The sequence below is a fragment of the Salvelinus namaycush genome, chromosome 21 (genome assembly GCF_016432855.1).
Source record: "Salvelinus namaycush isolate Seneca chromosome 21, SaNama_1.0, whole genome shotgun sequence".
Lineage (NCBI taxonomy): Eukaryota > Metazoa > Chordata > Actinopteri > Salmoniformes > Salmonidae > Salvelinus > Salvelinus namaycush.
This window is the reverse complement of record NC_052327.1, coordinates 48,759,397-48,774,565: the sequence shown is the minus strand read 5'-3', so window position 1 is coordinate 48,774,565 and position 15,169 is coordinate 48,759,397. Positions and strand designations below refer to the sequence as shown.

The 15,169-nt window shown below is 43.0% G+C and overlaps 1 protein-coding gene across 1 annotated transcript in view; it reads left to right on the top strand.

Annotated features, from left to right (window-relative positions):
- Positions 1–15,169, top strand: part of LOC120066766 (disintegrin and metalloproteinase domain-containing protein 10-like) — a 43,479-nt gene that overhangs the window by 12,444 nt on the left and 15,866 nt on the right. The window contains exons 5-10 of the mRNA XM_039018234.1: positions 5,067–5,167; positions 5,931–6,080; positions 6,230–6,322; positions 6,590–6,773; positions 7,081–7,244; positions 14,600–14,783. Coding sequence (XP_038874162.1) covers positions 5,067–5,167; positions 5,931–6,080; positions 6,230–6,322; positions 6,590–6,773; positions 7,081–7,244; positions 14,600–14,783 — 876 coding nt within the window. The remainder of the gene's footprint in view (positions 1–5,066; positions 5,168–5,930; positions 6,081–6,229; positions 6,323–6,589; positions 6,774–7,080; positions 7,245–14,599; positions 14,784–15,169) is intronic.

The following is a 15,169-nucleotide window of genomic DNA, read 5'->3' as shown; positions in this document are numbered from 1 at the left end:
TAACAACTGGTGTGCCGCTTCCAGTGTGAAAGAAATCTGGAGCTTTTGCTCACCTGCTCTACCAAGAGAGTTCTCATCTGTAATTATCACGTCAGCTGCAGTCCGATCCTGCTGCTGCGGACGTCAAACGCTCTGGCTTGGGATATATTAACCCAATGGAACACTGGTCACTTTTTAATAATGTTTACACGTTGTTTTACCCACTTCATATGTATATACTGAATTCTAGTCAAGTCCATCCTATTCAACTATTACTGTACATATACTATTGTATCCATGTATTCTACAGACCTGTTTACTTTTTCCCCCAAAATGTTTAAGTTACAGCCTTATTCTAAAATGGATTAAATATTTTTCCTCAATTACACACTATACCCCTTAATGACAGAGCAAAAACAGTTAAAAAAAATTTTTTTGCACATTTTATAAAAACTTAAACAGATACAGTTGAAGTCGGAAGTTTATATACACTTAGGTTGGAGTCATTAAACCTTGTTTTTCAACCACTCCACAAATTTCTTGTTAACAAACTATAGTTTTGGCAAGTAGGTTAGGTCATCTACTTTGTGCATGACACAAGTAATCTTTCCAACAATTGTTTACAGACAGATTATTTCACTTATAATTCACTGTATCACAATTCCAGTGGGTCAGAAGTTTACATACACTAAGTTGACTGTGACTATAAACAGCTTGGAAAATTCCAGAAAATGACATCATGGCTTTAGAAGCTTCTGATAGGCTAATTGACATCATTTGAGTCAATTGGAGGTGTACCTGTGGATGTATTTCAAGGCCTACCTTCAAACTCAGTGCCTCTTTGCTTGACATCATGGGAAAATCAAAAGAAATCTGCCAAGACCTCAGAAAAATATTGTAGACCTCCACAAGTCTGGTTCATCCTTGGAAGCAATTTCCAAACACCTGAAGGTACCTCGTTCATCGGTACAAACAATAGTACGCAAGTATAAACACCATGGGACCACGCAGCCTTCATACTGCTCAGGAAGGAGACGTGTTCTGTCTCCTAGAGATGAACGTACTTTGGTGCGAAAAGTGCAAATCAATTCCAGAACAACAGCAAAGGACCTTGTGAAGATGCTTGAGGAAATCGGAACAAAAGTATCTATATCCACAGTAAAACGAGTCCTATATCGACATAACCTGAAAGGCCGCTCATCAAGGAAGAAGCCACTGCTCCCAAGCTGCCATAAAAAAGCCAGACTATGGTTTGCAACTGCACATGTGGACAAAGATCGTACTTTTTGGAGAAATGTCCTCTGGTCTGATAAAACAAAAATGGAACTGTTCGGCCATAATGACCATCATTAAGTTTGGAGGTAAAAGGGGGAGGCTTACAAGCCAAAGAACACCATCCCAACCGTGAAGCATGGGGGTGGCAGCATCATGTTGTGGGGGTGCTTTGCTGCAGGAGGGACTGGTGCACTTCACAAAATAGATTGGATCATGAGGCAGGAAAATTATGTGGATATATTGAAGCAACATCTCAAGACATCAGTCAGGAAGTTAAAGCTTGGTCGCTAATGGGTCTTCCAAATGGACAATGACCCCAAGCATACTTACAAAGTTGTTGTAAAATGGCTTAAGGACAACAAAGTCAAGGTATTGGAGTGGCCATCACATAGCCCTGACCTCAATCCTATAGACAATTTGTGGGCAGAACTGAAAAAGCGTGTGCGAGCAAGGAGGCCTACAAACCTGACTCAGTTACACCAGCTCTGTCAGGAGGAATGGGCCAAAATTCACCCAACTTATTGTGGGAAGCTTGTGGAAGGCTACCCGAAACGTTTGACCCAAGTTAAACCATTTAAAGGCAATGCAACCAAATACTAATTGAGTGTATGTAAACTTCTGACCCACTGGGAATGTGATGAAATAAATAAATGCTGAAATAAATCATTCTCTCTACTATTATTCTGACATTTCACATTCTTAAAATAAAGTGGTGATCCTAACTGACCTAAGATGGAATTTTTACTAGGATTAAATGTCAGGAATTGTGAAAAACTGAGTTTAAATGTATTTGGCTAAGGTGTATGTAAACTTCCGACTTCATCTGTACCTTATTTACATAAGTATTCAGACCCTTCTGCTATGAGCCTCAAAATTGAGCTCAGGTGTATCCTGTTTCCATTGATCATCCTTGAGATGTTTCTACAACTTGATTGGAGTCCACCTGTGGTAAATTCAATTGATTGGACAGGATTTGGAAAGGCACACACCAGTTCCTCTGTGGAGATGGGAGAATCTTCCAGAAGGACAACCATCTCTCCACCAATCAGGCCATTATGGTAGAGTGGCCAGACAGAAGCCACTCCTTAGTAAAATGCACATGACAGCCCGCTTGGAGTTTTCCAAAAGGCACCTAAAGACTCTCAGACCATGAGAAGCAAGATTCTCTAGTCTGATGAAACCAAGATTGAACTCTTTGGCCTGAATGCCAAGCGTCACGTCTGGAGGCGTCACTACAGTCCCTGGTTCGAATGCAGGCTGAATCACAGCCGGCCGTGATTGGGAGTCCCATAGAGTGGCGCACAGTTAGCCCAGCGTCGTCTGGGTTTGGCCAGTTTTGTTTGGTAAAGTTAATATTTATGTCCCAAAATCTGAGTTTACATTGGCGCGTTATGTCCAGTAGTTCTAAAACATCCGGTGATTTTGCAGAGAGCCACATCAATTTACAGAAATACTCATAATAAACATTGCTAAAAGATACTAGTGTTATACATGGAATTTTAGATCCACTTCTCCTTAATGCAACTGCTGTGTCAGATTTCAAAAAAACTTTACGGAAAAAGCAAACCATGCAATAATCTGGGTACGGAGCTCAGACGACAAATCAACCCAAAGAGATATCTGCCATGTTGGAGTCAACATAAGTCAGAAATAGCATTATAAATATTCACTTACCTTTGATGATCTTCAGCAGAATGCACTCCCAGGAATTCCAGTTCCACAATAAATGTTTGTTTTGTTCGATAATGTCCATCATTTATGTCCAAATAACTCCTTGTTGTTCGCGCGTTCAGTACACAATCCAAACTCACGACGCGCGTGCAAGTCCAGCGGAAAGTACGGACGAAAAGTCCAACAAGTTCCATTACAGTCCGTAGAAACATGTCAAACGATGTATAGAATCAATCTTTAGGATGTTTTTAACATTAATGTTCCAACCGGAGAATTCCTTGGTGGAACGCAGCTAACTCTCACATGAATGCGCATGGTCAGCTCGTGGCACTCTGGGAGAGACCTTACTCAATCTCCTCTCATTCGCCCCCACTTCACAGTAGAAGCATCAAACAAGGTTCTAAAGACTGTTGACATCTAGTGGAAGCCTTAGGAAGTGCAACATGACCCCATTTCCACTGTATCTTGGATAAGCAAAGAGTTGAAAACCTACAAACCTCAGATTTCCCACTTCCTGGTTGGATTTTTCTCAGGTTTTTGCCTGCCATATGAGTTCTGTTATACTCACAGACATCATTCAAACAGTTTTATTTGAGCTGTTCTTGCCATAATATGGACTTGGTCTTTTACCAATATGCACCTTCTTCACCACACTGTGCGTGGGTGGACCATTTCAGAAGCGGTTTCTCGGTCCATCTCAAGGCCATCAGACTGTTAAATAGCCATCACTGCCCGGCTTCCACCCTGTTATGCAGCCCTGCACCTTAGAGGCTGCTGCCCTATATACATAGACTTGGCATCACTGGCCACTTTAATAATGGAACACTAGTCACTTTAATAATGTTTCCATACTGCTTTACTCATCTCATATGTATATACTGTTTTCTATACTACTGTATTTTAGTCAATGCCTCTCCGACGTTGCTCAATCTAATATTTATATATTTCTTAATTACATTCTTTTAATTTTAGATTTGTGTGTATTGTTGTGAATTGTTAGATATTACTGCACTGTTGGAGCTAGGAACACAAGCATTTCTCTACACCATCTGCTAAATATGTGTATGTGACCAATAAAATTTGATTTGATTTGACATATGCTGAGCACTTGTTGGCTGCTTTTCCTTCACTCTGCGGTCCAACTCATCCCAAACCATCTCAATTGGGTTGAGGTCAGGTGATTGTGGAGGCCAGGTGATCTGATGCAGCATTCTATCACTCTCCTTCTTGGTCAAATAGCCCTTACACAGCCTGGAGGTGTGTTTTGGGTCATTGTCCTTTTAAAAAACAAATGATAGTCCCACTAAGCGCAAACCAGATGGGATGGCGTATCACTGCAGAATGCTTTGGTAGTCATGCTGGTTAAGTGTGCCTTGAATTCTAAATAAATAATTGACAGTGTCTCCAGCAAAGCACCATCACACCTCCTCCTCCATGCTTCACGGTGGGAACCACACATGCAGAGATCATTGGTTCACCTACTCTGCGTCTAACAAAGACACGGCGGTTGGAACCAAAAATCTCAAATTTGGACTCATCAGACCAAAAGGACAGATTTCCACCAATCTAATGTCCATTGCTCGTGTTTCTTGGCCCAAGCAAGTCTCTTCTTCTTATTGGTGTCCTTTATTAGTGGTTTCTTTGCAGCAATTTGACCACGAAGGCCTGATTCATGCAGTCTCCTCTGAACAGTTGATGTTGAGATGTGTCTGTTACTTGAACTCTGTGAAGAATTTATTTAGACTGCAATTACTGAGGCCGGTAACTCTAATGAATTTATCCTCTGCAGCAGAGGTAACTCTGGGTCTTTCCTTTCCTGTGGCGGCCCTCATGAGAACCAGTTTCATCAGAGCGCTTGATGGGTTTTTGTGACTGCAACTAAAGAAACTTTTAAAATTCTTGAAATTGACTGACCTTTGACTGACCTTCATGTCTTAAAGTAATGATGGACTGTTGTTTCTCTTTGCTTATTTGAGCGGTTCTTGCCATAATATGGACTTGGTCTTTTACCAAATAGGGCTGTCCTCTGTATACCACCCCTACCTTGTCACGACACAACAAGGTGTAGAATGAGTAAGATTTATATGAGCTTTTAGTGGAAAATGTTATCTAAACAATTCATGTCCATCTCTCTCCCCTAGACTATCCCCACAAGTATGGTCCGGAGGGGGGCTGTGCCGACCACTCAGTGTTTGAGAAGATGACAAAGTACCAAGCCACTGCCATAGAGAAGCCAGACAAGGTGATTTTAACACACTTTTTATTTTTAAGGGTTGAACAATGTTTCCAGAATTCCCAGTTGGAAGATTCCCTGAATCAGAAGGGAAAAGGCAGGACATTTGGTATCTTTCAACCAGGACTTCTGGGAAAACCTGGGACTTTTGGAAAAGTCACTGGAATTGTTTAACCCATACACATTATACGATAGTGGTTTTCAACGTAAGGAGCAGTAAGTGTAACAGCTTCCGTCCCTCTCCTCGCCCCAACCTGGGCTCGAACCAGGGACCCTCTGCACACATCAACCACAGTCACTCACGAAGCATCGTTACCCATCGCGCCACAAAAGCCGCGGCTCTTGCAGAGCAAGGGGAACAACTACTTCTAGGTCTCAGAGCGAGTGACGTCACCGATTTGAAACACTATTAGCGCGCACCACCGCTAACTGGCTAGCCATTTCACATCGGCCACATAAGCATGGAACTGGAAGGGAAACAAATGCAGGACTCATAGCTTTGTTTCCTCTATTGAGCTATGTGATGATACTCCGTGTAAGTATTTTTAATTGGAGTGGATACTAACATACTGCATATTGCATCAACTTCTTGCCTCAACATCTCATCTGAGCTTCAGCCAAAAGGGGTATATAACACTATAATACTATATAAGAGAGTGGATTTATTATCCCCATGGGGAAATGTTGGTACAATACAGTCTACAATAACAATATTTAATCCTTTACATCTCTCTCCTCATCCTCCTCCTCTTCATCATCCCCCTCCTCCCAGGCGCTCCATTCTGAGGAGGCGTCCAGTGACCCGGTGTTGCTGAGGAAGAGGAGGATGGCTCAGATAGAAAAGAACACCTGTCAGCTTTTCATCCAGACAGACCACCTCTTCTTCAAGTACTACAAGACCAGGGAAGCTGTTATCGCACAGGTGTACTGGATGATACACACACACACTAGTCCTCAATAACACCAAGTGGATTATGGGAAAACATGTCAACAATGCTTTCAGACGTTTGCAGTTTTTTTTCTATTCCATAATAATGATGTGAATACTGATGTATGTTATGTCTCTCTCAGATCTCTAGTCACGTCAAGGCTATAGATGCCATCTACCAGGGAACAGACTTCATGGGCATCCGTAACATCAGCTTTATGGTCAAGAGGATACGGGTGAGTCCCTCCCTACCTAGTTGTTTGACCTGGCATCAATCAAATTAAATGATATTTCGATTCATATATATATATTTTTTTTACAAAAACAGTTGTCACAAAGTGCATTCCGTTTCAGCGATTCAAAGTCTCCGCTGTCCCTCGGCCTCTTCTCCTCTTTAAACTTGTTAGTTCAGCAGCATCACCCTCACTTCCTGTTGTCTGTCATGATGTCACTTCCTGTTTCCACATCTTATCAACACAACATTTGACCACTCCCTGCTCCAGATCAACACCACTACAGATGAGCGGGACCGGTCCAACCCATTCCGCTTCGCTAACATCGGCGTGGAGAAGTTCCTGGAGCTGAACTCTGAGCAGAACCATGACGACTACTGTCTGGCCTATGTCTTCACTGACAGGGACTTTGATGATGGTGTCCTGGGCCTGGCCTGGGTCGGAGCTCCTGCAGGTCCATAAGACTTCCTTTCCACTATTTACACACATTACAGTTACACTTCTTACACCCTGTAGATCAACAGCAGATATTACACGCTGGAATGACAGACGTTGTCATGGAATCAGTCAGTCTTTCTGTCTTATGAAATTAGCCCTATTCCTGTCTTTTTATTATTGAGCATCTCTCCTACTTTTTCCCTTCTTTGCTGAGTCTTTTTATTTGATAAACTTGTGTTATCCAGTTTTGTATTCCCAAATTGGGTTCATCATTATGAGAGGATAATCCTACCCCTCACTAATACTTGACTGTGTATCCACAGGGAGTTCTGGAGGGATCTGTGAGAAAAGTAAGCTGTACTCTGACGGGAAGAAGAAGTCCCTGAATACCGGCATCATCACAGTGCAGAACTACGCCTCTCACGTCCCTCCTAAAGTCTCACACATCACCTTCGCACATGAAATAGGACACAACTTTGGCTCGCCTGTGAGTTAGATTCATTATTTATTTAACTAGGCAAGTCAGTTAAGAACAAATTCTTATTTTACAATGACAGCCTACCCCAGGCCCAAACCCTAACCCGGATGACGCTGGGCCGGTTGTGATACAGCTTGGAATCGAACCAGGGTCTGTAGTGACGCCTCTAGCACTGAGATACAGTGCCTTAGACCGCTGCGCCACTTGGGATAACCTAGGCTGATGGGAGATCTCATATACTGTGTATACACAGGCAGCCCAAATCTTTTTTTCAGTAATTGGTCTTTTGACAATATTTGGGTAAAAGATGAGAATTGGCCTGCCGTGTAAACACAGCCATAGAGCTCTTCTTTCTCTGTGTTGTCTCTGTTTATCTGCTGTCGTTACTGGATGTAGAGATGCAACAGGAAATGTCATGTCTGGGAGATGAGTTGTAGTTTTGGTGTTTGTGTAAACTGTTACGAGCCTGTGAATCTTTATTTCTTAGAGGACAATTTATGAAACTTTTATTACATTTACATTTAAGTCATTTAGCAGACGCTCTTATCCAGAGCGACTTACAAATTGGACAAGTCAGTTAAGAACAAATTCTTATTTACAATGACGGCCTAGGAACAGTGGGTTAACTGCCTTGTTCAGGGGCAGAACGACAGATTTGTACCTTGTCAGCTCGGGGATTTGAACTTGCAACCTTTCAGTTACTAGTCCAACACGCTAACCACTAGGCTACCCTGCCGCCTTTATTTTGACAGGGAAGTCATACTGAGACTAGGCTCTCTTTTTTACAGATGAGTCCTGCATAAAATACATCAAACACAAAATATACAACATTACAAAACATAATTAAGAAAAACATAAATTTTTATTTATTTAACCAGTTAAGAACAAATTCTTATTTACAATGAGGGCCTACACCAGCCAACGCTGGGGCCAATTGCGCACCGCGCTATAGGACTCCCAATCACGGCCGATTGTGATACAGCCTGGATTTATCAGAGGTCTCCGATCATTACTCAACAGACCAAAGGGGGACCAGAACATCTCAGAGAGCTCTGTGAGTTGTTCCACATAAAGGGTGCAAGATTAAAAAAAACTAAAATCAGCTTTTCCCAACTCTGGAGACCGAAGGGGCCTCTAGTGTTATCCAAGCCGGGTTTGGTCATGTGTACGTCTAAATTGAATTAATGATGATAGATAAAGTTACGTTACAGCCTTTTTTAAATGTATTAAAGCTTTTTTTTCTTTCTTATCAATCTACACACAATACCCCATAATGACAAAGCAAAAAGTGTATTTTTGCTAATTTATTTAAATAAAACAAGAAATCATATTTACATAAGTATTCAGACCCTTTACTCAGTACTTTGTTGAAGAACCTTTGGCAGAGATTACAGCCTCGAGTCTTCTTGGGTATGACGCTACAAGCTTGGCACACCTGTATTTGGGGAGTTTCTTCCATTCTTCTCTGCAGATCCTCTCAAGCTCTGCCAGGTTGGATGGGGAGCGTTGCTTGCACAGCTATTTTCAGGTCTCTCCAGAGATGTTCGATCGGGTTCAAGTCCGGGCTCTGTCTGGGTCACTCAAGGACGTTCAGAGACTTGTTCCGAAGCCACTCTTGCATTGTCTTGGCTGTGTGCTTATGGTCATTGTCCAGTTGGAAGGTGAACCTTTGCCCCAGTCTGAGGTCCTGAGCGCTCTGGAGCAGGTTTTCATTAAGGATCTCTCTGTACTTTGCTCCGTTCATCTTTCCCTCGATCCTGACTAGTCTCCCAGTCCCTGCCGCTGAAAAACATCCCCACAGCATGATGTTGCCACCACCATGCTTCACCGTAGGGATGGTGCCAGGTTTCCTCCAGACGTGACGCTTGGCATTTAGGCCAAAGAGTTCAATCTGATGGTGACATCAGACCAGAGAATCTTGTTTCACACATCCCTGACCAAGGCCCTTCTCCCCCGATTGCTCAGTTTGGCCAGGCGGCCAGCTCTAGGAAGAGTCTTGGTGGTTTCAAACTTCTTCCATTTAAGAATGATGGAGGCCACTGTGTTCTTGGGGACCTTCAATGCTGCAGAAATATTTTAGTACCCTTCCCCAGATTTGGGCCTCGACACAGTCCTGTCTCGGAGCTCTATGGACAATTCCTTCTACCTCATGGCTTGGTTTTTGCTCTGACATGCCATGTCAACTGTGGGACCTTATATAGACAGGTGTATGCCTTTCCACATCATGTCAAATCAATTGAATTTACCACAGGTGGACTCCAATCAAGTTGTAGAAACCTCTCAAGGATGATCAATGGAAACAGGATGCACCTGAGCTCAATTTCGAGTCTCATAGCAAAAGGTCTGAATCAGTTTTTTAGTTAATTTATTTTTGCAAAAATGACTAAACTGTTTTTGCTTTGTCATTATGGGGTATTGTGGGTAGATTGCTGAAAAAAAATATATTTAATCAATTTTAGAATAAGACTGTAACGTAACAAAATGTGTAAAAAGTCAAGGGCTCGGGAATACTTTCCATTATCCATTATTGGTGTCACTTGTTAAATCCACTTCTATCAGTGTAGATGAAGGGTAGGAGACCGGTTAAATAAAGATCTTCAAGCCTTGAGACATTTGAGACATGGATTGTGTATGTGCCATTTCAGAGGGGTGAATGGGCAAGACAAAATATTTAAGTGCCTTTGAACGGGGTATGGTAGTAGGTGCCAGACGCACCGGTTTGTGTCAAGAACTGCAACGCTGCTGTGTTTTTCAACTTCATCAGTTACCCGTTTCTTTAAATCAGAATAATTGACTAAATGTTGTCTTATTCCACGAATAAATCCTAAAATGGCCAGGATAATATCATTGGCACCTTCTAGAAGTAGTTCGAAATAATTACATGTCAAGCAGGTGATTCTCCTTCACTTTGTAATTGAACTCACCTGTGGACAGTTGCAGGTGCCTGCAATATAAAAATCCCTCATTCAACCAGTTTGAAAAGAGAAAAGGACTCATTCTCCTGTTTAAATAGAGAAAAGGACTCATTCTCCTGTTTAAATAGAGAAAAGGACTCATTCTCCTGTTTAAATAGAGAAAAGGACTCATTCTGCTTTTTAAATAGAGAAAAGGACTCATTCTGCTGTTTAAATAGAGAAAAGGACTCATTCTCCTGTTTAAATAGAGAAAAAGACTCATTCTCCTGTTTAAATAGAGAAAAGGACTCATTCTCCTGTTTAAATAGAGAAAAGGACTCATTCTCCTGTTTAAATAGAGAAAAATACTCATTCTCCTGTTTAAATAGAGAAAAGGACTCATTCTCCCGTTTAAATAGAGAAAAGGACTCATTCTGCTGTTTAAATAGAGAAAAAGACTCATTCTCCTGTTTAAATAGAGAAAAAGACTCATTCTCCTGTTTCGTGTCACTGTGTGTACCGCAATGAGCATGTAGAGAGAAAAAATAAAGAAATCAAGATAATTATCCGAGGTCAGACACAAGATTGTAGCCAAGCGTGGACAATCTCAAGGCTTCAAGACCATCTCCAGAGACCTTGATGTTCCTGTTTCCACCGTACGTAATGTTATCAAGGAGCTTTAAGGCCCATGCCACTGTAGCCAACCTCCCTGGATGTGGCCGCAAGAGAGAACTTGATGGAAGATTACAGAGAAGGATTGTTTGACTGGTGAAGAAAACACCTCGATCAACTGCCACACAGATTCCATCTGACCTTCAGACACAAGGTACGACAGTTTCACCTCGCACCGTCCGTCGCCAACTGCCACACAGATTCCAGCTGACCTTCAGACACAAGGTACGACAGTTTCACCTCGCACCGTCCGTCGCCAACTGCCACACAGATTCCAGCTGACCTTCAGACACAAGGTACGACAGTTTCACCTCGCACCGTCCGTCGCCAACTCAATGAAAAGGGGGTTATAGGATATGAGACCAAGCAGGACCCCACTGCTGAGAGGGAGACGTAAGAAATCCCGACGGCAATTTGCCAAAACACACCTGAACATGCCAAAATCCTTCTGGGAGAATGTCCTGTGGACAGACGAGACCAAAGTAGAGCTTTTTGGTGAAGCACACCATCTCTACGGTTACAGAAAACAAAATGAAGCCTTCAACGAAAAAAGCACCTTCCCTACAGTCAAACATGGAGGAGGTTCGGTGACCTTTGTTAGGGTTCGTTCCTTACGTCCTTCTTTGTCAATCATTGGTTCATTGGTGAAATTAGCATTATGACAATATCTTTAATTAAATCATTCAAAAACCTTTATTAATGCAATCGCAGACAGAAGTTGACAAACAGGAACACGGCACGCATGTTTCTGAGTAAGTTCTGCCTCAAACAAAAGGTCTCAAGTTGTTTTGTTAAACCGAAGTCCCGCCTTAGTGATGTCACTGACTACGTCATTACCTTTTTACTCCTGAGACCAAAACCCTGCCTACCAAAGCATATAAACAATGGCTTTTAGTGGTATCTTAAACTTAGCAGTAAACGTCCACTCCCCAAAGCTGATTTCTTGTGCAATGTTTGACTAGCCTTATCTCGTCCACTCCCCTGCAGAGCTCCTTCTTCACAGTCACACATTACTCAGAGGGGCCTCTTCATAATGAAATAGAGAGAGAACTAAAAACAATTGTGGAATTCTAAACCTCTACAATGAATTTGTATTGTTAATCTGTAGTCTATGACCCTCTAAATGTAAGGAGGGAGGGGTCTTATAACCCCTCCCCTTCTATTAATATAACATAAGCATAATCAATTATTCAAAATACACCAAACATTTGTACAGCCCCAATCATGACCCCTAGGTAAATCCTGACACCTTGAACATGTGCATGGCATCATGAAATCAGGAGAATACCAAGGCATTTTGGAATGCAATGTCAGACCCAGTGTCAGAAACCTGGTTCTCCGTCGAAGGTCATGGGTCTTCCAGCAGGACAACGACCCCAAACACACTTCAAAAAGAACCCAGGAAGGGCTCAAGACAAAACGCCGGACTGTTCTGAAGTGGCCAGATCTAAATCTCATTGAAAACTTGTGGAAGGTTCTGGAAACAGCAGTTGGGAGAAAACACCCGTCAAGTCTGGGAGAACTGGCGCTGTTTTGCACAAGAGGAGTGGGCCAAACTGCCAGTACAGAGCTACAGGAAGCTCATTGAGGTGTCTGGGAGAACTGGAGCAGTTTGCACAAGAGGAGTGGGCCAAACTGCCAGTACAGAGCTACAGGAAGCTCATTGAGGTGTCTGGGAGAACTGGAGCAGTTTTGCACAAGAGGAGTGGGCCAAACTGCCAGTACAGAGCTACAGGAAGCTCATTGAGGTGTCTGGGAGAACTGGAGCAGTTTGCACAAGAGGAGTGGGTCAAACTGCCAGTACAGAGCTACAGGAAGCTCATTGAGGTGTCTGGGAGAACTGGAGCAGTTTTGCACAAGAGGAGTGGGCCAAACTGCCAGTACAGAGCTACAGGAAGCTCATTGAGGTGTCTGGGAGAACTGGAGCAGTTTGCACAAGAGGAGTGGGCCAAACTGCCAGTACAGAGCTACAGGAAGCTCATTGAGGTGTCTGGGAGAACTGGAGCAGTTTTGCACAAGAGGAGTGGGCCAAACTGCCAGTACAGAGCTACAGGAAGCTCATTGAGGTGTCTGGGAGAACTGGAGCAGTTTGCACAAGAGGAGTGGGCCAAACTGCCAGTACAGAGCTACAGGAAGCTCATTGAGGTGTCTGGGAGAACTGGAGCAGTTTGCACAAGAGGAGTGGGCCAAACTGCCAGTACAGAGCTACAGGAAGCTCATTGAGGACTATAGGAAGCGCTTAATTGCAGTTATTTTGACCAAAGGGTGTGCTACCAAATATATAAAAAATAGTCCAGGGTGTCAATTCTTTCTTTTTATGCCATTTCTGTTAATTATCAGATTTAAATGGATATATGGGGTCCTGAATTAAAAACAATGGTTCTGTAATAATAACAGTGAAATAAAGAATTGTGGTGACCCAATACTTTTGTCAATTTCAACTTATTTCCAGGGGAAATTGTGAGGTACTTGAAAAAAGTACAAGGGTGCCAATATTTTTTTGGCCACGACTGTATTGGCGTCAACATGGGCCAGCATCCCTCTTGAACGCTTTCGACACCTTGTAGAGTCGATGCCCTGACGAATTGAGGCTGTTCTGAGGGCGGGGGCGGGGGGGGGGGGGGGGGGGGGGGGGGGGGGGAGTGTTCCTAATGTTTGGTATACTTAGTGTAGGAAGTTTCTGCATGAGTGCTTTGTAAATAAAAATAAAGAAACCAAGCTTGAACTTCAACTTCCTCACCGGCTCAGTGACATGTTATATATTTTTTTTTATGACAGTTTGTCAACAGGCCAGATGCTAAGATATTTGTAGGAAGGATCTCGCTCAATTTGTGTACCGTTCAAACTAGTCATTATAAATTAATTTAAGGCCTCCTAAATGGAGCAGCGGTCTAAGGCACTGCATCGCAGTGTTGCGGCATCACTACAGCCTGGGGTTCGATCCCGGGCCGTGAATGGGAGTTCCATAGCGCGGCGCACAATTGGCCCAGCGACGTCCGGGTTAGAGGAGGGTTTGGCCGGGGGGGGGCTTTACTTGGCTCATCGTGCTCTACTGACTCCTTGTGGCGGGCCGGGCGCCTGCAAGCTGATTTCGGTCATCAGTTGAATGGTGTTTCCTCTGACACATTGGTGCAGCTGGCTTCCGGGTTAAGAAACACGGCTTGGCGGGGTCATGTTTCGGGGACGCATGAATTGACCTTCGCCTCTCCCAGGCCTGTTGGGGAGTTGCAGCGATAAGACAAGATTGTAATTGGATCGCAATTGGGGAGAAAAATTATAATAATAAAATAAATAAATTAAAATCTGGGTTATGGGACCTTGAAAATGCATTTTGTTTGCATTGACCACTAGCTCCAATAGTGACCTCTGCAGTCCTTGAAAATCAGATTTCAAATTGGGAAAGTATTGGCCAACCGATGGAGCAATGTAATACAACACTGCATCATTGTATTTACAGCATTACCAATGTTATTTATATAGATTGTAAACACTAGTGGGCCGAGTATCGAACCTTGGGGCACCCCTTTTTATGTAACTCAAGGAACTCCCGATTTCACCACAATCTACCTTGATGGCCTGAGTTCTGTCGTTGAGATAATTATGAAACCATCGGCAAGCATCAGTACCCAACCCTACCAGCTTATTCAAAAGAATAACGTTGTGTACACACATTGGGAGTACAATTCTTTCTATCTTCTAAGGCATTTGCAATGTAATTTACAACAAACATGGTAGCCATTAGTAGTACTACGTTTTAAATCTATTCTAAAATCGAATTTGTCTCCATCCTCCTTACAGCATGACTCGGGGTCAGAGTGCACCCCGGGGGAGTCTAAGACCCAGGATAAGAAGGAGAAAGGGAACTACATCATGTACGCCCGGGCCACATCAGGAGACAAACTCAACAACAACAAGTTCTCCGTCTGTAGTGTCAGGAACATCAGCCAGGTCCTGGAGAAGAAGAGGGGAAGCTGCTTTGTCGGTATGTTTCCACTGCTGTCTATGGTGTTTAAAGCTGCTTTGTCGGGATGTTTCCACTGCTGTCTATGGTGTTTAAAGCTGCTTTGTCGGGATGTTTCCACTGCTGTCTATGGTGTTTAAAGCTGCTTTGTCGGTATGTTTCCACTGCTGTCTATGGTGTTTAAAGCTGCTTTGTCGGGATGTTTCCACTGCTGTCTATGGTGTTTAAAGCTGCTTTGTCGGTATGTTTCCACTGCTGTCTATGTTGTTTAAAGCTGTTTTGTCGGGATGTTTCCACTGCTGTCTATGGTGTTTAAAGCTGTTTTGTCGGGATGTTTCCACTGCTGTCTATGGTGTTTAAAGCTGCTTTGTCGGTATGTTTCCACTGCTGTCTATGGTGTTTAAAGC